At 39.3% G+C, this 23166-nt stretch overlaps 1 protein-coding gene across 7 annotated transcripts in view; it reads right to left on the bottom strand.

The window, feature by feature from the left end:
• DENND1A (DENN domain containing 1A) overlaps window positions 1-23166 on the bottom strand; it is a 673977-nt gene that overhangs the window by 98929 nt on the left and 551882 nt on the right. For all 7 annotated transcript variants that reach the window (XM_043984170.1, XM_043984174.1, XM_043984173.1 and 4 more), the window contains 4 exons: window positions 8412-8513; window positions 5966-6053; window positions 4743-4783; window positions 537-608 (listed from right to left, as the gene is read on the bottom strand). In XM_043984170.1, coding sequence (XP_043840105.1) covers window positions 537-608; window positions 4743-4783; window positions 5966-6053; window positions 8412-8513 — 303 coding nt within the window. The remainder of the gene's footprint in view (window positions 1-536; window positions 609-4742; window positions 4784-5965; window positions 6054-8411; window positions 8514-23166) is intronic.

The following is a 23166-nucleotide window of genomic DNA, read 5'->3' as shown; positions in this document are numbered from 1 at the left end:
GTCAGTGTTTTGGAGCTAGTGAGTACCAGAGAAATGATGTTTTAAGCAGGACAGGAGGCAGGCTGATCCTCAGAAGAAATATGTTTTAGGGGAAAGATCAAATGATATAGTAGGGTTCCATGTCCTTATGGTGGGGGCCTGGCCAAAATGTATTAATTATATTATTAGGTGATATTATTGAAAAAAAAACCATTTGGGCTGCATATTATACTTCTTTTATAAGTCTAGTTTTAAAATCGAAACCAAGGGGCCCCATTTTTTCAATTATCCTTTGTAAGAGTATGTCTTAAATCAATCATAAGTATTCCCTCTTTAAAAAATAAACAAACAAAAGAAAACTCCAAATGGCAACAAGTTGCTTATGAAAGAATGTTTCATATTTCCAAATGGTCTTAATTCTTCAGGAACTAGGATATCAGCTTTGAGAAATCTCTTTTGCAATTAAGGATCATGTATATTTGAATATTAGCACTTGGAGAGCCCCCCAAAGTCAAAAGAAGATTGGTTTTGTTTCTAAGTCCCAAAGCAGTACTTACAAACTTATAGACAGTCTTCATAGCAGGGTTAGCCTTGGTTTTGACAGTATTCAAAATTGCTCCACTTCCTTTCTGTAATGAAAAAAGCAATTAGCCATTTCTACTGTAGACGTACCTAGTCAACACCAACACTGATCTCTTATCTTGAACCAAATTAAATCAAGTTACAAGCACACTGATATAAGGCAAACATGCCTAAGTGGAAATTCACTTCAAGCATTACTCATAGGTTTTGTTAATACGGACACTTGATATTTTAAGGAAAATATTGATTTGCTTTAAACTCTAGGTTAGGAGCATCTCTGAGGTTAAGGTTTTGGTTTGTCACTCTCCACTTAAATCAGAGAATCATAGAGCTAGAAGGGACTTTAGAACAACAGAATATTAGAATGTAGAGTTTAAAATGTTAAAGTTGGAGGAGTCCTTTAAGTGTAGAATGTTATAATAAGAAAGGGCCTTGGAAAATAGAATAGAATACAAAATATAAATGTTAGAGGCAGAAATAACTTTAGTTATGAATTTCTTATGTTTAGAACACAGGTTCATAGAATTTTGAAATTGGAAGAGACCTAAGGTATCATCGAGTCCCAAACCCTCATTTAACAGCTAAAGAAGTAAACTAAGGCCTTGAGGAGGAAAATGACTTCCCCAAAGCCACACAGATGTTTAGAGGCAGAGATGGGACTAGAACCCACATCTCTAGGCATTACGTCCAAAACTCTTTCCAATATACCACACTTCCCTTGTTATAAACAGAATTTACTAAAGTTCCTTTGAGAGAGTATCTTCTACCACTGGTCAGTAACTTTTCAGGATTCTCCTTCATACCTGGAACAAGCCTAAAAAGAAGTAGAAGACAATACCCTACCTGCTAACATATCGCTGGAGCTGACAAATCAGTTCCAAATTAGCTTGAGCTATACAGTCATGCTGAAAATACACTACCCTCAGCTGTGTACCTGACTCTCCTTGCCCTGGTTATCTGCTTTGGGTTCTTTATATCACAGGAATGCAGCCTTTTTACCATCTACATGTTGAGAAAAAGGGAAGAAGGAATGTCATGAATTCTAACTATTACTTAAGCAAAAATTCCCCAAAGCACACTGTGTGGACAATGATATGGGGGTCAATCACTCAAGTGGAACTTTAATCATTTACCTTATAAACTGCTGGGAAGATAAATGGAAAAGAGCACTTGACTTGACATCAAAAGACTTGAGCCTCATTCCTTGATCATTCACTCTGTTTTTCTTTTTTATAAAAATGGTGATAATTAGGGGCAGCTAGGTGGCGCAGTGGATAGAGCACTGGCCTGGATTCAGGAGGACCTGAGTTCAAATCCGGCCTCAGACACTTAACACTTACTAGCTGTGTGACCCTGGGCAAGTCACTTAACCCCAATTGCCTCACAAAAAAAAATAAATGGTGATAATTCTTGCCCTGTTTCTCTCAGAGGGCTGTTGGTAGGACCATAGGACCACATACTTCCTAAGGGGTCACTTAATCCAACCCCTCCTCATTTCACAGATGAACTGAGGGCTAGAGAAGGGAAGTGACTTGGCCAAAGTTACATAGATAGTAAATAACAGAACCAGTATTAGAAACTAGATCTTCTGATTTCACATCCTAAAGGCCATTCCACTGGGGCACACTGCCTCAAAAGGAGATAGCAGAGGGAAAGTACTTTGTACACTTCTATATTGAGAGACAGGAAAGTTGGAGTCAAGAGAACTGAGTTCAAGTGTCAAGTCCAACACTAGTTGTATGACTGAGGGCAAATCATATTCCTATCTCATGTGTAAAATGGGGTTAATAATTCTTATAACTTATAGTATTGTTGTGAGGAAGGTGCTTTGAAGTAATAAATATGTAAATGATTGTTTTAAAATCTGAGCTCTTATTACTCAGAGATAAGATATGGCAAAGGAACAATTCTACAGCAGATAAAGTAAACAAATCCTAAAAATGAAGGCAGAGCTATTGTTTAACACACCTACCTATATTGGCCATTTGAGGCTTAACTGAAAAAAGCTCACATTGTTACAACTGTACCTAGAAAGTATCATGGAATACAATAAGACTGGAAATTTTCCACCCACTCATCTATTCCATCCTACTTTCCAAAATAGGTTGGCAGCCTGTTAAAATATTGTCTGAATATTAAAATCCCCTTCATCAATCAATCAACAAGTATTCATTGAATATCTGCTTTGAGCCTAATATTGTGCTTAGATCAATGAAAGAAGTACAGTATTGTCTTGAAACAGGAATGAAAATATTTAATGTATGGCTAGGGTTTTATAATTTACAAAGTATTTAATAATAATAGTTAATAATTTATATAACACTTACCATGTGCTAAGGGCTTTACAATTATTGTCATGTTTGATCCTCACAACAACCCTGGGAGGTAGGTGCTATTTTTATTCCTATTTTACAGATAAAAGAAACTGTGGCAAAAAAGAACTTAAGTGACTTGCCCAGGGTCACACAGCTAGTAACTATTTGAGGCTGAATTTGAACTCAGGTCTTGAGGACTGGTGCTCTATCCATTGTGCCACCTAGCTGCCAATTAAATTTTCATACCATCTTATGCTTATAACAAGCCTTGTGAGAAGGGCCAGTCAGGTAGTATTGTTCTCATTCTATAGGAGAGGAAACGAAGGCCTAGAACCTTGAGCTAAGAAGAAACCTGGTACTGGCACAAAGGACAAAACTAGGAATAATGGACAGAAGTTACAGGGAGGCAGATTTCAGCTTGATATAAGGCAAGATTTCCTAACAAAAGGGACTGTCCAGACAGTGAAGGACTGTGGAGGGAGGTAATGAATTGCCCATCATCAGAGGTCTTTAAGCAGAGACAGGAGGACCACATATCAGGGAGGTTGTGGAGGGCATTTAGGAAGAGATGGACTTAGATGAACTCTTGAGATAGTCCAACCTTGTGCCTGATTTATGACTCATCTTATAAGAATCAGGATTTGAGCTCAGGTCTCCTATTTTTCAAGTCAAGTGCATTTTCTATTACCTAGAGTTACCTCTTACTCTTCTCATTGTATTATTATCAGTATTATCCATAATAGCTCATTTTTATAGTATTTTAAGATTTACAAAGTGCTTCCCTTATAACAATCTTGAAGTATCATAAGCGACTCTACCCATTTTACAAATGAATAAATTGAGATACAGAGAGGGGAAGTGACTTGGCCAAAGGTCACAGAACTAGAGTATCAGAGTTGTGATTCAAACCCAGGTGTCTTGAGTTCAAATTTAGTGCTCTTTCTACTACCACATGCTGCCTCTGATGTATCATCTTTGAGTGGGCCATGTCTGCAGTGGAGAACATGGACCACATACAGAAGAAAAGATAGACATATATAAGATCAAAATACTTAGGGGGTATTTTGTTTAGCTCCCTTCTATTACAGATGAGAAATATGTGGCCCAGTGCTCTTACCAGTACTCATTCACCAAACATTTATCTATTTTGTGCCAGGCACTATGCTAGGTGCTGGAACACAAATACAAAAAAAACCCAAAAAACAAACCCACCTCTGCCCTCAAAGAGCTTACATTTTATTGGGGGGAAAAGCAAGCACATAGAAATGTAACTAGAACATATAAAGTAGATATAGTACTCTGCCACTCTATTAAAAAAGAAAGGAAGACCATTATAGTACAAAACATAAATTCTAGGATTTACCAAACATATCCCAAGATTACACAAGGAATGTTAAATAATATAGCATCTAGTAAAATACCAAGCAATTGCCTGCAACAACATTAAGGAGATAGGTACTTGAAGCTACTAGGTCCCCATCTTTCCAGAAATTGCCACTAATACAAATTAATAAATTATAAAACAATTTCACATGATAAACATAATTACACTGGGATCTGGCAACCAAACACCAATAATTCTTCTCTGACATCACATTCAACATGTTTGAGCTGGACTCTCTCTAACGGAAAGTTGAGAAATGATTTCTTCTTTCTCCCTACTGAGGGATGGCTTCAGAGAGTCCTATTCTTCTATTTGCCAACTGGCGTGAAAATGACCTGGCATTTTAAACAAAAGCAACTTCAGATTAAAGAGCCAGATGGTTGCATACTAACAATGTGCTTGTGGGTGGTAGTGGTGGTACAAACACTCACAAAGGGGGGTAATGAGAAAGGAGACATCAACTGGAATGGTCATTCACTTACCCTCACAGTAGAGAGCCACTGGTGATATAGTTTATCACTCCCTAGGGAAAGAGAATTAAAAGAAGATATCATTTCATTATCCACTACAGTTCCATCCCAATTTCTTATTCTGGCACAGAGGCGACCTTGTGCTTAAGAAGCATAAATTCTGGCAGGTTCTTTAGAGAATGCTAGAGAGGGTTCACATACTGGTACAGGGGTGGACTACAGGTCTTTACCCAGAAAAAAAGCTTAGCTAAGTTTGGAAAGGTTCATAACTAGAGGCCTGGCCACTAGCAGATACATTTCTTTAGTCATACACAACTATTCACTGTCTATTGAAGGGTGGGAGAATTGTGATGGATAGGGTGGAGGGAACACCCAACTGATTAAATTATGCTTCTTTTGGATCCAGGGATCTTTTGGATCAAGTCTTTCTCAGGACTTTTCCAATTTCTTTTTAGTACAAGGCCTTAGAAAAGTCAAAACATGGTAAACTACATGGGAAGTCTGTATGTCCCAGACCAGTGATGGGGAAGGTCTCTTTAGAAGACAATGATGCTGAACTTTCATGACCATGGGATGAGTTAAGGAGGAATTGGAGGTGCTGAGATAATGAGTTTTCCTGAAAGTTTGGTAACTCAACAAGTAGAGCTAGAGTAGGAATTTGGAAAATTAGGTTTTAATCCCAGCTCTGTCAACAGTTCATTGTATCTTAAGCAAGTCACTTCCCCTTTTTTGGACCCCAGTTTTCTCACTAAAAATGAAAAGGTTGGACTAAATATTCCAACAGTGTATGTTCTAAGTGCTCTTCCAGGTCCAACATTCTAAGTGCTGAGGTGCATTTCAGTTCTAATATTCTATGCTCTAAGGTCCCTTTAGGCTCTGAGAGTCCATAATTTTGTGTCAGCTCAGGAAAAGCAACTCTACCATAAGATAGAGATATATTTCTGTATATCATTGGAGAATCATAGACTTAAACCTGGAGGGGTTCTAAGAAATCATCTAATCCAAATCCCTGACATATGAACTTTCTATCATTAGAAAATGGAAAAGTAACAATTTAACCCTTTCAAGCACCATTTGTAAAAGGAAGTCATTTCCTATAAATGTGACTACAATAATAAGCCATGAGGAAGAGAGATCTGGCACCCCCAGAAGGAGCAGACCATGTTACACCTTGGGATATACGCCCCACATTATGCCACCTGCCCATAACTGAGAGAAAAAGAAACACTTCTTACCAGCATACTCTCCCATATTGATCTCTTCTTCAAAGACATCACTGAAGCCTTCTCCAGAATTGAGAAGATCCAAGCGACCATCAATAAACTGTGAAAAGGAGACAAACAAAATAGCATCCACAGAAAACAGATGTAATATTTAGCTCTCAATGTAACCTATCCTTTAATGCTCATCACCAGTGCTACCTTTTCCATGAAACCTTCCCTGTTTTTCACTATTTGGAGGCTCTCTCTTCTTGGATTTCTCATAGGATTTTGTGTCTTTCTTATGCATTTTCTTTTGCATCACAGTTATTTGGATATATGCCTTCATTTCCTCAGTAGAATGTGAATTAATTGAATTTATATATTGTATATTATTTATCTTTGTATTCATACAATCACAGAATCTGAGTGGTCATATAGTCAGTCAGCAAATAAACGTAAGTACCTAGTAAGTGCCAAATATTGTGCTAAGTGCTGGGGATACAAAGAAAGGCAAAAGACAATGTGTGCTTAAGGAGGTCCTAGTCTAATGGGGGAGACCACATGTAAACCACTATGTTCAAACAGGCCGTATACAGAAGGAAGGCCCCACTCTGACCCATCTATGAAGGAATCCCTTTGATAATGTATTCAACAAGTGGTTTTCCAGCCCCTGTTTGAAAATCTACAAGGAAGAGGGGACCCACCACCTCTTGAGGCATCATTCCGCTTGTGGGAAGCTTTAATTGTTGGGAAGTTTTCCTGACACTGAACTTAAATGAACTTTTGTAACTTCTGCTCAATGATCCTGGCTTTGCCTTCTTGGGTGCAACAGAACAAGTCTAACCCATTCTCCACATAACAATCTTTCAAATAGTTGAATACAGCCATCATGGCATCTCCGTGTTTTCTTTTTCTTCAGGCTAACCATGACTAGTTCCTTCAGTTGATCCCCATTTCATTGACTCAAGGCCCTTCCATATCCTGGCTGCCCTCCTCTGGAGAGTCTCCAGTTTATTAATGCTCATCCTAAATCAAGGTACTTAGAACTGAGCCTGATCTTCCAGACAAGGTCTGACAAAGGGGACTATGATTTCTCTGTTCCTGGAATCTCTGCCCAAGATGGTTTTTGTTTCTGTGAGGCAAATGGGGTTAAGTGACTTGCCCAGGGTCACACAGCCAGTAAATGTCAAGTGTCTGAGGCCGGATTCGAACCCAGGTCCTCCTGAATCCAGGGCTGGTGCTCTATCCACTGAGCCACCTAGCTGCCCCGGTTTTTGTTTTTTTGGCTGCCACATCACACATGACTAACTCATGTGGAACTTACTGTCTACTAAGACCCTTCTATCATCTTTAGATGAACTGCTGTCTATCCATGTCTCTCCCATCTTTTATCTGTGGAGTTGGGGTTTTGTACCCAAGTACAAAAATTTGCATTTATCACCACAATCATTTTATTAGATTCAGGCAAATCCACTAGCTTGTCAAGATACTTTTGGATCCTGACTTTGTCATTCATTGTATTAGCTACTTCTCCCAGCTTTGTGTCATCTGCAAATTTGATGAACATGCCATCTATGTCATTATTCAAGTCACTAAAAAATTGTTAAATAGTACAGAGCCAAGTACAGTTCCCTGGGATCCTCCACTAGAGACCTCCTGCCATGATGACAATGAACCACTAATCACAATTCTTTGACTGAGTCTGGCAATCTGAGCACTTCTAAATCCATTGGACTGTTTTATCATCTAATCAATAGTCCCCAGGGCCTTTTACATAGTAGGTGCTCAAAAAAGGCTTGTTGAACTGAACTGAATCTCAGCATATGATGACAAAAGAAAATTCTTCTTCTGTGTTTGGAAAGGCCTTCTAAGGTGTTTAATGTCCTCTAAGAACACATATATACAAATCTTGTTTGTACAGATGAGCATGGTACCTATAATGCGTAAAAACTTCTGAGACTTGTATATAAAGAACACTGAACTTGGATTCAGAAAATCAAGGGTTAAAGTATGGGCTCCAGTGTTTGACATTGCTATGAGAATATGGGCCAAGTTATAGCCCATATGACTGTCTGAATGAAGTTTCTTAATAGTGACCCTGGCTCTTCTACTTCATAGCTAAGTGATCCAGACCAAGTCACTTCCCTTTCTTTACCCTTGGTTTTCCTCTTTTCTCAAATAAAGGGCTGAACTAGATGTTTTTAAGGGTTTGTCCCTCCTAGCTTGAAATCCTAGGACCCTTTGATTATTATCTCATTGGGTTGTTATAAGGAAACCATTTAAAAAATTGTGAGGTACTATGGAAATGGGAGCTATTGTTACTGCTTACATAAAATGAAGACTTTTTAGAATAGAAGAAATGATTTACCTTAGTATTTCATGTATTTTTAAATGATTGTAACTCCTTGAGTTTTTAATGCAGAAGCATGTGTGTATTTGGGGACTACTCCAGAGAGAAGACCTGAAGAATCAGGTGTACCTGTTTAAACAGTTGAAGTTGTATGGCATTCTGAAGGAATTGCCTCATGGCACTGGATCGATGGGACACAAAAGTTTCTTCAGAAAATGTTATTGGTTCCTCCTGGAAAGAGAAGGACAAAAAAGATTGGGGAGAGAGAAACATTAGACTTGGCTGAGTCATTATGGCCAAAAAGCAATGACATTCTATAGATACAAAGGACAATAAAAGTGTGATGAAACCGACATTCCAAAAAGTTACAAGTCAGATGCCAGTGAGATAAACACACACACGTATATGTATATGTGTGCATATATGTCTATATGTCCCTATCAGTCTGTCTATCTGTACTTTCTAAAGATCATGATGGGGGGCAGCTAGGTAGAGCAGTGGATAAAGCACTGGCCTTGGATTCAGGAGGACCTGAGTTCAAATCCAGCCTCAGGCATTTGACACTAGCTGTGTGACCCTGGGTAAGTCACTTAACCCTCATTGCCCCGCAAAAAAATTAAAAATTAAAAATTAAAAAAAAATAAATAAAGATCATGATGCAGTGCAAAGCTCCCCAGCTAGGGAGAGAGACTCAGCTTCTAGTCCTGACTCTGCCACAAACTTGCTGTGTGACTTTGGGCAAATTACTTCTCTTCATGGGTTTTCAAATTATTCCTTTATAAGATGAAGGAATTCAATGAGATGGTCTATAAAGTCTCGTTCAACTGGGACATTCTATATGATAAAATTATTACCAGTTTGGATTCTACATTCTCAGGCTCCTATGGGCTGAAATATTCTATGTGCTAATATTTTATTCTCTACAAAACTTTAACATTTTATGTTCTGACACCCTGCTGTCTATATTTTCATGTCTTTTCCAGTTCTAAAATTCTAAGTTCTCTGGTCCCTTCTATTTCCAGTATCTATGATTCTAATAGGATCCAAACTAAAACCGACCAGCCCTAGAACATTCTGCTAATCCTATTCCCTTTGCTGAGGAAGTTTGAGTCTTCAAACTACTTTGAATAACTCAATAAAACGATACAACAAAATCCTCTGTTTTTGTATATTCAACACCTTAAATCTTCTTTGAACAGATTCAGAGGGTTAACCTACACAAACAAGTCTTTAATTTCAGTGGTGTGTTCTCAGTTCAGAAAGATTAGACTTTTATATCTTGAAAAGAATGAAATCTCCCCCTTTTCCCAGGCTTGTTGGCAAAAGACAGATTGTTTTGAAGTTCGACTTTCATCTTGTTTTAATGAGTTATGTTAATGTTGAAGTCTGCTGTGTAGCTGCCATCGGGCCACATATTTCCTCCATGCTTAAATCTATACAGCCTGAATTCGGCAAGGAGAGACATTTATTAAATAAGAAAAACAGCAGTGACAAAGAGCCAGAAGATTTGGCTTGTGTAAAATTAATTTTGAGTTCTTTTAATGAACCCACCAAAATGTTCAAAGTCTTTTGGCTGGAGAGAGCTTCCGTGTTCTGCAGCTGTGGGAGGCATGCCAGTCAGCAGGGACTGACTGAAGCACAGCTGGGAGTCACTGGCCTGTTTGGATTTCAGTTCCCGAACCATCCCTGGTCTATGGATCTGAACTAGAGTCAGTTCTTTGGCTTCAGAATCCTGGCACAACAGGTGAATGGTTTAGGTTGTGTTTTTCCAGGAGACAGGTAGGGGCAAGTGTTTCAGAGAATCATAGACTCAGAGTATTAGAGCTAGAAGGGCCTTGAGAACAAAGAAAGAGGATTTTAGACATCATCTAGTCTAGTCCATTCATTTTTTAGGAGAGGGAAACTGAGGTCCAGAGAATGAAATTCAATCATTTGACACACACACTTATTAATTGGGTGTGAACAAGGAACTGTATCAGGTGGGAGTCTTTGCCTTCTCCTAAATTAAACAAACATTTATTGAGTTCTTATATTCTGCTGAGTAGAGGTGACATGTAGACAGAAAAATAATTATAAGATATTTTGAGGAGAAACAGAACACTGCCAATAAGGAGGATCAGGAAAGGCTTTTGGGAGGAGGTGGTATCCAAGTTAATCCCCGGAAGAGGCTAAGGAGTTAGAGAGGCAGGTGTGGGGAGGAAGTGCATCCCAGGTAAAGGTGCAGCTTTGAAATGAGTTTAGATTGTAAGTTGCACTGAGATTTAATAAAAGAGCCAAGTTTGGAAAAGTGTTTTGCAAACCATAAAATCTCCATATAAATATGAGTAATTATTTTTATTCTATAGGGAAAAAGTGGTCATCATGAGGCCCTCTACCAATGTACTGAGATGATTAAGTCTGTGATGGGGACGCGCTAATGAGAAAGGATGAAAGTGTGCTTCCTCTATGAGGTGGGTGCTGCAGTGATGAGCGGCACTAATGGAATAGATCTCAGAGAATTTGGTGGGGGGTGTTAGGTTGGAGAGTTGCTGTTGTTCAGTTCTCTTTGTTAGAGAGCTTTTCTCAAGTCAGACTGATCCCTCCCTCATTGACTGTGTTGGGGGGGGTGGGCAGTACATGTAGCCTTTTAAAAGAAAACTGATGAAATATATAATCCGAGTCCACATAATCACTAATTGTTCAGTGTGTATGGGGGGAAAAGCATCCTTGTATGAGCAAACATTACTACATCAACATGCTGAAAACCGTAATTATTATATCAGAACTCTTAACAGCACATCCCACTATGTCAAGTATAGTATTTCTATTATACTTTATGGTTAAAAAGCACTCTATTGCAATTGTTCACAACTGCCTGGATAGTAGGCAGTATGGTACAGTACAAAGAGCATGAGCTTTGGACTCAGGACAAATTACTTAATTTCCTCTGGGTCTCAGTTTCCTCATATGCAAAATGAGAGGACTGGATTAAATGGCTTCTGAGGTTCCTTTAAGGCTAGATCTATGATCCAATTCTTTCCATTTCACAGATTAGGAAACTGAGGCCAGAGAAGGAACATAACTTGCCCAGGGTCAATTAGTACTTGGCAGAGGCAGGACTCAAACCTGATATTTTCTGATTCCAATTCCAGAGGTGACTGGATCTACTATAAATTTATATTGTACGTTATATAATTAATATAACATAATTATACACAATATACCATGAATTACATTATCTCAATTGGGTAATCACTGCAGCAAGGCAATTTTAAAATATCTCCTTAATTCACTCACTTTCCCACTCATGATAGTGGCTTTTCCAAACCTTTTCATTCCTTCTCAGACCTCTTAAAGCTCCCCCACTCTCTCAGCTGAGAACTTCACCTAACTAAGCCCATTTGCCAAGGGTTCCCTTTTCTCCCTCCTCCTCATCTTACATCAGGTGCCTTCTGCCACTCTCTCCTTCACCCCACCTTACATAAGGAGGTAGACCTTCTCTTTGACCAAGAACACCACTCTACATGCACAAGTGATTACATTCCAACCTATCTTCCATATATCCATCCCCTTGAGCTATCATCCCATTTTGTGGCTAAACTCCTTAAGAAGGCTGTCTACAGTTGATGATACCTTTTCCATACCTCTAACTCTCTTCAATTTGGTTCCTTCCTTCCTTCCTTTCTTTTTTGGGTGTATGTGGGGGCAATGAGGGTTAAATAACTTGCCCAGGGTCACACAGCTAAGTGTCAAGTGTCTGAGGCTGGATTTGAACTCAGGTCCTTCTGAATCCAGGGCTGGTGCTTTATCTACTGAGCCACCTAGCTGCCCCTTCAATTTGGTTTCTAATCCAATTCAACTAAAGCTACTCCCCCCAAGGTTATTAATGATCTCTTAATTGCCAAATCTAATGGCATTTTCTCAGTCCTCTTCCTTCTGAATCTCTCTGCAGCCAACGATACTGAAGATCACTGTCTTCTCTCCTGCTTTTTTTTTCTTTCTTTTTTGGTGAGGCATTTGGGGTTAAGTGACTTGCCCAGGGTCACACAGCTAGTAAGGGTCAAGTGTCTGAGGCTGGATTTGAACTCAGGTCCTCCTGAATCCAAGGCTTTATCTATTGCGCCACCTGGCTGCCCCCACTCTCCTGCTTTTAGTGACACCATTGTCTCCTGGTTCTCCTCCTACATATCTAACCATTCCTTCTAAATCTCCTCTGCTGAATTCCATTAACTGTAGGGGTATCCCAAGGCTATGTTCTGAGCCCTCTTCTTTTTCCCTTCTATATTATTTCACTTGGTGATTCCATCAGCTCCCATGGATTCAGCTATCATTTTATGCTGATGATATCAAGTTGTTTTTCTTAAGTACAGACTGACTGCCAATCCTCTTATTTAAACTCCCTACTACCCCCAAGATCAAATATAAAATCTTCCTGTTTGAATTTTACAACCCTTCTAGTCTTCTTAGACTCATCCCCATGTCCTCTTCAATCCTGTGACACCAGCTTCCATGCTATTCCTCCAACAACACACTGTCTCCTGACTGTGTATTTTCATTGGCTGTCCTCCATACTGAGGCACAGAGGTGGGAGATCAAAAGTCATATGTAGGGAATAGGCAGTAAGACCATTTTGTTGTATCATTGATGTGGAGTAGTATGAAATTAACTGAAAAGACAAGGTGGAGCCATAGATTGTGAAGAGCTTTAAAAATCAGACAAGAATATTGTATTTTAGCCTAGAGAAAATAGGGAGCTACAGAAGTTTCTTGAGCAGGAGAATAATATAGTCATACTTGTGCTTTATAAATGTCAAAGCATTTTGGTATTTGATAACTATGTGTAGGATGGACTAGAGAGAGGAGAGCCTTCATATGGAAGAGGCTACTAAGAATTGATGATGACCTGAACTAGGAAGGCAGCCATGTGAGTGGAGAGAATGGGATGGATGTAAGAGATCTGCAGAGGCACAATGGGCAAGATTTGACAACTGATCAGATCTGGGGAATAAAGAAGACTGAATAGTTAAGGAGGACTTTGAGGTTATGAACTGGGAGGATGGTGGTTTGATAGAAATAGTGAAGTTTAAAAAGGGATAGGTTTTTAGAGCTAAGATATTGAATTCCGTTTTGGACAAAATGAGTTTAAGATACCTATGAGACATCCGGATGGCGTAGATATCCAGGAGTCAGCCAGAATTGTGGGATTTGAATTCAGGAGAGAGATTAAGGCCAGATATAGAGTTAGGAGTCCTCTAGGGTATTCACTGACATAAGAGAACCCACAGGAACTGAGATCACAAATACAGTGGAAATGGAGAGAGAAGAGGATCTGGGACAGAGTCTTGGGGCATAGGAAGTCATTAGAAGGTGACTACATGGGAGAAATACCCTTTTTAAAAGTTTGGTTGTGAGAGGAAGAGCTATAGTATGAGGGGATGGCAGGTTCAAGAAAAGATTTTGTTCAGTTTCTTTTTATCCATTGGCTCCCTTCCCCATTGCCTGTAAAGATGTTCATATCTCCCCTATTCTAAAGAGAGAGAGAGAGAGAGAGAGAGAGAGAGAGAGAGAGAGAGAAGGATTGATCAAATGAGCAAGCTTCCCATTTCTCCTTGGGGAGGGGATGAATTAAATGCATAAGTAAAAGGATTGATTCTAGCAAGGAGAAGGGTGAGAGGCCTGGTATCTTGGGTTCTCGGTGGTTATGAAGGGATGAGGCATAGTTGATTTACTCACTCTCCATCATCAGCAAGGATAGCTGTACCCTAGGTCTCAACTTTGATGTTGATTTGATAATCGTTCACTGGGTGAAAAGGTGTTCTCTCTCTCTTTGTGTTGGGGCAGGTTGCAGAGTCACTGGGTCAGTCAGGGCAGCCAGACAGACTGATGTCACGGGGTTAGGGTGGATGGCTGCTTAGTGAGAAGCTGAGTGTTTCACTGCTCTTATTGGTAATGGCAGGATGGCAAGAGAAATTGCTAGACATTTAGAAGTAAATGAGAGGTAAAGAAATGGAGGCAATGAGTATAGATGGTATTTCTTAAGAGTCTATGAAAAGGAGAAGAGATATAAGATGAGACCTTGAGGTCATGACTGGGATGAGTAAAAGTTTTTGTTTTTTTTTAAAAGGTTTCTAGGCAGTGGGGAAGGAGTAAGAATAAGGAGAGTCTAAAGCATGAAAGTAGATATTCTGTACTTTAATTTTTTTATACCAGTTGCACATTGCCATTTTATTAGCAAATTACTACATTTTCATTTTGGAAGTTAATGCAAAAATTTGTCAGTTTCCATCTGAAATACATATAGGCAATTGTTGCCTCAAACTCTGAGTTAAATAAGTGATTTAAGAGAGGCAGTTGTGGTATAGCAAAAAGAACATGAGCTGTGGTCCTTTTATAACTACTCACTACCTGTGTGACCCTGGGAAAATCACAACTACTTTGAGCTTAATTAAATTTCATCATCTATAAAATTGCATAAAGTGATACCGTGAGAGTTAAATGAGTGAATGCATATTAAATGAAATAATTTATATAAAGCACTTTATAAAATATAGTTATATATATATACATGTAAGTCAATAAAAATAATAATAACCTGAACTCCATCAGTAGATGAAAAAGAAATACAAAACAGATAAAACTTGCTCATAATCACCTAGACATAAAAGTTCCATAAAAACTTTAGAAAGTTTTTTACTATATGTTACCATATCAAATATTCATAATCTTAAGACCACATGGGATGAATAGTTTTCAAAATTTAGAGAGTTAACAGAAAAAAATCAAGGCTATGTGGGAACAGGATGAGGTACCTATCAGCCTCGTCATCCTGTCTGCTAACTGGAGTTGCTGGGGATGCTTTCAGTGAGCCTACAAAAGACAAACTTACATCCCAGTATATTTATTACATTTAAAAAATTAGACATTTTATTTATCTGTACAGTAGTGCACAGAACATTAAACATAAAAGAATGATAGCAGGACAGCGACCTGTTCCATGACTGTTTCTATCATACTATGGTGAGAAGAATGAGATGGTGATAGCAGCAGCAAACATAACTAACACTGTTAAAGGCCACAGTTAATCCTTGATGATGTAGACTCTAATTTGCATTCAATTTGATACAGATGCTAGGTTTTTCAATGGAAAGTCTCAAAGAGTCCTCCAAAAATGAATCTCTTTACTAGGGGAAAACAGTTATCTGTTTTGCTTTAAAAAAAAAAAGTGCGACAATTATAGCAACATAGGATGGGGGTTGATTTCAATCATTCTATGCCTTTTCATTATTACCATTAATATTCACCCTACTTTTTCTTTGGAAGAGATGGTTTAGTCATTTGCAGGTGAAATCTTTTGCTTGTATGCATGAGACAATCCAACTTTATTGTGTCATCTCTGCCCCCATGTGTCTCCCAGCTCATCGGATATTCTTACACTAATCAGTATTTCCTGACTTCCCCTTACTTGTCTTTGTTAACTCAGAGGGAAGAAAGCAAGGATATCTTTGCTCTCACAGGGTAAGCTCACATGGCGGGCAGCACTCTTGTGATTTGAATGTCTTTACTGTAATATAGCAGGAATGCGTGTGGGAAACTGTAAATATAAGGGCGATAGGAGCAGAATGGGTAAATACTGTACCAAGGCAATTTTCACCAGGGCCCGTTCTACTCTTCTGGTTGCATCCAAATCATTTGACTAGCGCTTGTTAGGCACATCTATTTGTCAAAACTTGAGGCATCCTAACAATGAACTCGCTTCACTTTCAGGAGATTGATTCTTCATTAAAGCCTCGTTAAGGTGAGGGGGGCGCAGGCTGGAAGCAACTCTAGTCCATTCCTGAGTCGAATCTTGATTGCCTAATAAAACTGCAACTTCAGTTCCTTGCCAAGGTACACAAGAGCGGTGCCTTTCCTATACTAGTTTGACAAAAGAGGTTTGAGAATGAGCCATCTTATGTCCCAACTACAACTCACTGATTACCCATCATTAGTGTTGCTCAATACTTGTGGTTGTGTCGTTTATCACTCCAAGTATAAACTGAACAAGTCAATTATGTCCTATTCAGTGACCCCCAATTCCAAATGTTCTTCATTGGATCCCGTTGGCTTCCAAGACCCTTATTCTTTCTGTGAGAAGCCAGGAAGGGATGTTTGGTATAGTAGAAAGAACCCTCAATTTGGAGTAGCTCTAATTCTGGCTCTGCTACTAATTAGCTGTAAAACCCAGGGCAAGTCACTTTCCTTCTGTTCACTATTCTATAATAGGAAATGGGGTGTTGGATTAGCTTATCTCCAAGGCCCCTTCTAGTTCAGGCATTCTATGTTCAATATTCTAACATTCTGTATTCTGAGGTTCTTTTCAGCTCTAACAGGCTAGGAGACTCTTGGTCACTGGTCTGGCCGTATATGAAAGGTCTAGGTCAGCAAGAGCTTCTTGCTTGGTATACTTTAGGGCTTTTAGTAGAGCATTCCACATACCTTGGTGAAATAATGGTATTTGGTAGCTGCCATCCTTGGTGTTTTCTTAAATTAGGAGATGCCTTCTTAGAATTTAAGACAGTGGGATGTTGGGTGATTATGGAAAAGCTCCTAGGGCACTCTGGGTGTCAGTTACCAGCTTTATAAAATGAAGGAATTGGACCAGATGATCTCGGAGGTCTGAGTCCATCCAGGTTATGAGAATGCCAGCTCTGATGTTTAATAGATGTGTGCTCTCCTTGTTGTTTGCCTTTCATTCTTGAAGAGGACCAAGGGATATCACTTGTACTGAGGCAGCAAGGTACTATTTAAGAACCAGACTTAATTCAAAAGACTGGAGTTTGAACCTTGGCTCTGTCATGTACTGGTTATGTGACTATGGGCACGTTAATTCTCCTCTTTAAGCCTCTGAAAAGGGGGATAATCACATCTGGATTACTTACCTTCCTCTTATGGGGAAAATAATTTGTACACTTCAAAGAATTATAGAAATATCAGTTATTAATGTTGACAACTATTGTCTTTATTCCTGAATTCAAACTATTCATTCTCTCTCTAGTTCCTTGCCTAATTTCCCTGGTCCGTGAGGTTTCAGATCACTGGGGTAAATAAAGAAAAGTTTCAAGGCTCTGTGGCTCACATAATAAAAGTACATTTGGGGTTTTTTTTTGGCACCTACTGATTTGGGCTGAGGCCTCTAAGACAGGTATATCTGTTGTCCAGAAACAACGATATGCCTAGTGTCTACTGGGGGAGATAGAAAGATTTCTTTTTTTTTTTTCTTTCTTTCTTTCTTTTTTTTTTTTGGTGAGGCAATTGGGATTAAGTGACTTGTCCAGAGTCACACAGCTAGTAAGTATCAAGTGTCTGAGGTCAGATTTGAACTCAGGTCCTCCTGAATCCAGGGCCGGTGCTCTATCCACTGCGCCACCTAGCTGCCCCTGATAGAAAGATTTCTAAGAACAGGTCTTTGCCTTTAATAAGTTTACAATCTAACAGTAGGTTATGACACAACACAGAAAAACAACTATATTATAAAACAAAGTGATAGGAAAGATACAAAGTGCTATATATATGAAGTATGAAAAGTAAACAGGGGCAGCTAGGTGGCACAGTGGATAAAGCACTGGCCCTGAATTCAGGAGTACCTGAGTTCAAATCCAGCCTCAGACACTTGACACTTACTAGCTGTGTGACCCTGGGAGAGTCACTTAACCCTCACTGCTCCCCCCGCCCCCCAAAACCCAAAAAAATAAATGGATTCTTAGAACTAGATGGGTCATCAGGACATAGAATGTTAACACCGGAAGGAGCCTTAAAAGTAGATTGTTAGAAATAGAAGGGATATAAGAGATAATCTTGCCCAGGGATAATTAATGTGAGGTTCATGGGGATCTATGAATTTGGATGGGGAAAATTATATCTTTATCTCAACATAATTGGTTTCCTTTGTAATCCTAGATATTTTATTTTATGCATTTAAGAGCATCATTTTGAGATGTCTTCACTAGATTGCCAAAGGAGCCCATGCTGTACAAAAAATTAAGAACCCCTGACTTAGTCCAATAAATTAATTTTACAGATGGTGAAACTGAGAGCTGGAAAGGCAAAAGGACTTGCCATAATTTACATAACAAGCTAGTGGCAGAGCTAGGACTAGATCCTCTGGTCCCTAGTCTAATTTGCTTCCTACCTGTATGTATAATCGGTTAAATCTCATTGAAATTTATGTGCATAGATATCTCAAACTAAAAATCTCCCCATCCATGTTAAATTCAGGTTTTCTTAGATGCAGAAATGTTTCAGAATCCTCTCTTGCACCAGTCACTAGAAAGGGATACATTCATGATTTTAATGAATTAAGTCTTATAGTTAAGATCCACAGAGAGTAAGTTAAGTTGTAAAAGAATCTGACCTAAGCTTCTAGTTTTATTCTGATGGACCCTGCTGTGAACAAACCCATTTGTCCCTGAAAATCTCTCAAACCTTTGGAATTTTCAACTTCACCTGTAAAGCCCCTACTCATTATCTATGGAGTTTTCAATTGATTTAGTGAGTCAGGGAGATAATCCTGGAGTACAACTTGTCTTTTGGTAACTAAGTCCTTGATGGGGTTAAGCAGTTGAGTTTGACTCCCCTTCAGGTCAGAGATAAAAAACTCTGCTAATATGATCTAAGCTTCAATCCTCACGTCTGGCTCTGCTGATTAATGTTCTTATCATCTAGGAGTATCTGAGCCCAGATCATCTCCTAAGAAGACAAAAGGTTTAATCAGCCTCATAATGGAACTAAATCTGAACTGCCAGGGAAGAAAAGCATCGATGAGATACCTTGCATTTCCACTGTAGATAGAAGAACAAGGGCAAGCATCTCGGCTACATGGAGGCTGATGGGGAAAGTCGATGTAAACAGTTTGGTCTCAGATATGTAGAGGAAATGAGGTTTCATAATGAATTTCTTGCTGTTGAAAAAATTTTCACGATAACTTGGAAAGATTTTACTCGATCCTTTGAAAGACAACAAACAATTTGGAGTTGGAAGGGGACCTCAGAAATTATTTAGTCCAATTACTGCATTTTAATCTTTGAAGAAACTGAGGCCCAGGGGCAGCTAGGTGGCACAGTGGATAGAGCACCGGCCCTGGAGTCAGGAGTACCTGAGTTCGGATCCGGCCTCAGACACTTAACACTTACTGACTGTGTGGCCCTGGGCAAGTCACTTAACCCCCATTGCCTCACTAAAAAAAAAAAAAAAAAAGAATTAAAAAAAAAAAGAAACTGAGGCCCAGAGAGGGGGAGTAACTTGCCCAAAGTCACACAGGTGAGAAATGGCAGAGTCAGAATTCTCTAGCACGTACACACAGCAAATGATCATTGGTTTGTATAGTATAATAGAAAGGACGCTAGCCTGGGAGTCTGGAGACTGAGTCCTAGTCCCATCCCTGCCCCATACCAGCTATGAGCCTTTGGGCAAGCTGCTTAGCCTCTGTGGGCCTCAGCTTCCTCATTTATAACATGAGGGGGTCAGATAAAGTGATATATGAAGTCCCTTTAAACACTGATATTCTATGTTCTAAGGTCCTTTCTAGACCAACGATTCTACAGTCTATGGTCCTTTAGCATATGTAGCCTATGATCCCAATGGACCTAACTACCCCCCTGTAAAGTCGTTTTGCCTAACACCATGTTTTTGTCAAACTGATCAACAGCATTAGGTTAGATTTCCCCGTATTACTACTGGAATATTTTTCTACTATATTTCCTATGCCCACGTTCTGTAACGTTTGTCAGTTTTGATGGTGAAGACATCTGATTCGATGGGTTGTCACCTTGTTTAAGTTAACCACAAACCCCAAATGATAGTGTCTCCCCAAAGGTGAGGCTGTCTGTCTCTTCCTCTCCTAGGGCTGTATTTGGCCTCAGGCCTAGCCTTAAATAAAAATTTGCTTCTAACCACACTTGATCTTATTGGTCCCTCAGCTGTCTTCCACCTCCTGGAAATGCTAGTGCCCAAATTCTGAGAATTAAGGGAAACAGCACTGGTGTCTACACGTTTCCTCTGAGCAGCTTCAAGCCATCTACGTTCAAGTTTCACCTACATGGAACTATGCAGTTTTGTTGGGTCAGGGCAGAGAAGAGTTATTTATACTCTGAAACTATTAGGGCATACTAGAAGAATCGCAGTACATTAGAACTGGAAGGGGCCATAGAGATTATCTAGTCTAATTTGCTATTTTGCAGATGAGTAAACTGAAGGTCAGAAGGGGTAATGTGATTTCCCTTGGGCAATACAGTTGGTGAGTTTCAGAGACAAGACTGGGGTCTCCTGACCTTTGCTCTTTCTATTGCCTCAAGCCATTTTCTTCCTTCCAGTACTGCCAGGGGATCCTGAGACAACCAGCCAACTTAAATTCAGACTGAGGGAAGCACATCCACTTTGGCAATAGGCCTGCAAGGCAGTTGGCCAATACAGTGGCAAGAAGGGACTCTGATGAGTTTACCATGACAAAGAACCTTGTAAACAGCAGGAAGCTGATTTGGCATCATACAGTAAAGAAAAGAAACATGGGTTAACCATACATTTTAATGAAAGTATAACTACTTCACCCTTGTGGCTTTGTAACCTCACTTCCTAGTGCTAAAAGGACATCTCCAGGGTGTGAGGGACAGATGGATAGTATTGATTTATGCCCCAAAGTGACTGGTTTTTTCTTTGGTCACTTGTTCTAGCTTATTGGGAGATGTTGTCAAAGACATTTATGTATCAGGTAAGATCTGGAAATGGATTCCTTCTCAGGTCTTTTCTAGTTCTAACTTTCTTCTATGATTGGCTGGGCAATGTTCAACTTACTCTGATACTTGCATATGCACAATATAAGTAGGAGGACTATTAAAATTCTCAGGACTTTGTAGAGAAACTGCCATTCCTATAGAAAAGCAAATCCTTGTTTGGTAATGAAAGCTATTCACCCCTTGGGAACCAAAGTCTTAACCAAAGGTGCTGGTGTGGGGAAAATGAAAAAGACAGAAGGTGTGCGATCCTTCCTTTCACCTGGTCCTCAGAGTCAGACACCTAAAAGCCTCTTGGGAAGCCTAATAAAGCAAAACAAACAAACAAACAACAACAACAAAAGAAATGTTTACTACTTATAGGTATGCATACTGGAAAACATTAGTCTGGATCATGGCATTATCAAAAAAGCTGCCTCTTAATGAAGATGATGGCAGCTGCAACTTCCCTTTTACCACATCTTTCATCTATCACTCCAATCAGGAAGGGTGGGTTGGTATGAAATAGATATTTTGGTGAAACCAAGAAGGCTGGCAAGAATGCCAAAATAGCTTCCCTGAGAGCTTGAAGGGTGCTCAGGCATCACTGTCTCTACACAGGCTAAAAAAGACCATATAAATCTGCCAAAGGCATGTCCTTCATTTTGAATATCCAAGCAACTACGCTTGTTATAACAGTAGTCTATTTGCCATAGAGTCAACAGATCCCCAAATTAAAAGGTACTTTGGAGGTCAGGGCATTTAGAAGGTCAAACTCCAACTCCAGAACCTTAGAAATCAAGATTCCTTCTTACTTTAGAACCTTTGACATCAAGGTTCCTATCCTTAGATTGTGGATGGCAAAGTGTGTGTAGTATAAAGAGTAGTGAATCTGGAGTTAGATACTTGAATACTGGTCTCTGATGTTGCTGTTTACTATCTATGTAACCCTAGGCAAATCACTTCTCCTTTCTGGATTTCAGTTTCCACATCTGTAAAATGGGGTTTGTGTGAAGATAGCATTTTGTGATGAGTAAAGTGTTACAGAATGTGAGATGCTATTATGATTCCTCACTGGGAGTTTTCAACACCAACAAAATAACAGATCTGGATCCCCTGTACTACTACTAAATGATATGAATACCCCTTTTCAGATGCTGCTATGTAGAAAGTGATGTTATTACAGAATCTACAATCAAGGCTCCTAGGACCTCATCATTTTCCTAACTTTATGAGACAATTTTTGAGATCTAGGAAGACTGCTTTGAGTACTGAAGTGAGGTTCTTTGAAAATTACGAATTATACTAAAGATGTTGTTCTGGTCCATCTTACTTTACTCTTCATTTTCAGATTTCTCCCATTCCCCCAGAGTTTCATAGAGATTATAGGATTCCAGAGGGGAAGGAACTTAAGAAATGATCACCTGCTCTTTTTATAGACAAAGAAACTGAGACCCAGTAGGGGCAAGTAAGTTGCCCAAAGCAATGTGGGTAGTAAGGAACAGAGCTGGGATCTCAACCTTGTCCTTCTGATTCTAAATCTGGAGCAATGTTAAACCACCACAATACTCTTTGTGTAGAGCACTTTTTCAGCCTGAGAAAGGCTTAATTTTCTTTTTGCTCTAAAATTTCTCTTTCCCTGTTTTCCCCAGGATATTCCATCTCCTCAGACTACCTTTGCCTAACATTGATGGATTCTGCCAATATATTTCAAAGCCAAAAGTATTCTAGGAGCAAATGAGTTTGGGAAATGTTGGTCTATAGCATTTAAAAAACTCTTAAAATATTCAATGAATGGAATTTCAACACCTTCTCCTGACAAGGTCTGCACATTGCACAGAGTAAAGCATCTCTTTGTCTGGGGAATATATATTTTTTAGCCACAATGAAACTAATCCAAGGTACAGATTTCACCCGGAGCTCCCTAAACCAGTTGGCATAAACCAGTGCTCTTCTGTTTGTATAATTATGAAATGAATCTACCATGTGACTTCCCTCTCTCCACTCCTGTTGTTCTAGTCTATTTCAGATGGGAGAAATGGTGCAACATTTCTGTGTGTGTGTGTGTGTGTGTGTGTGTGTGTGTGTGTGTAAGTTGGTGGGGGAAGAGAGGGAGGAAGAAGGAAGGGAATGTCATCTAATTAGACCACATGTGCAGAGAAG

Source organism: Dromiciops gliroides, chromosome 2 (genome assembly GCF_019393635.1).
Source record: "Dromiciops gliroides isolate mDroGli1 chromosome 2, mDroGli1.pri, whole genome shotgun sequence".
In the NCBI taxonomy this organism is placed as follows: domain Eukaryota; kingdom Metazoa; phylum Chordata; class Mammalia; order Microbiotheria; family Microbiotheriidae; genus Dromiciops; species Dromiciops gliroides.
Note: the sequence above shows the minus strand (reverse complement) of the source record. Positions and strands in the feature narration are given on the sequence as shown.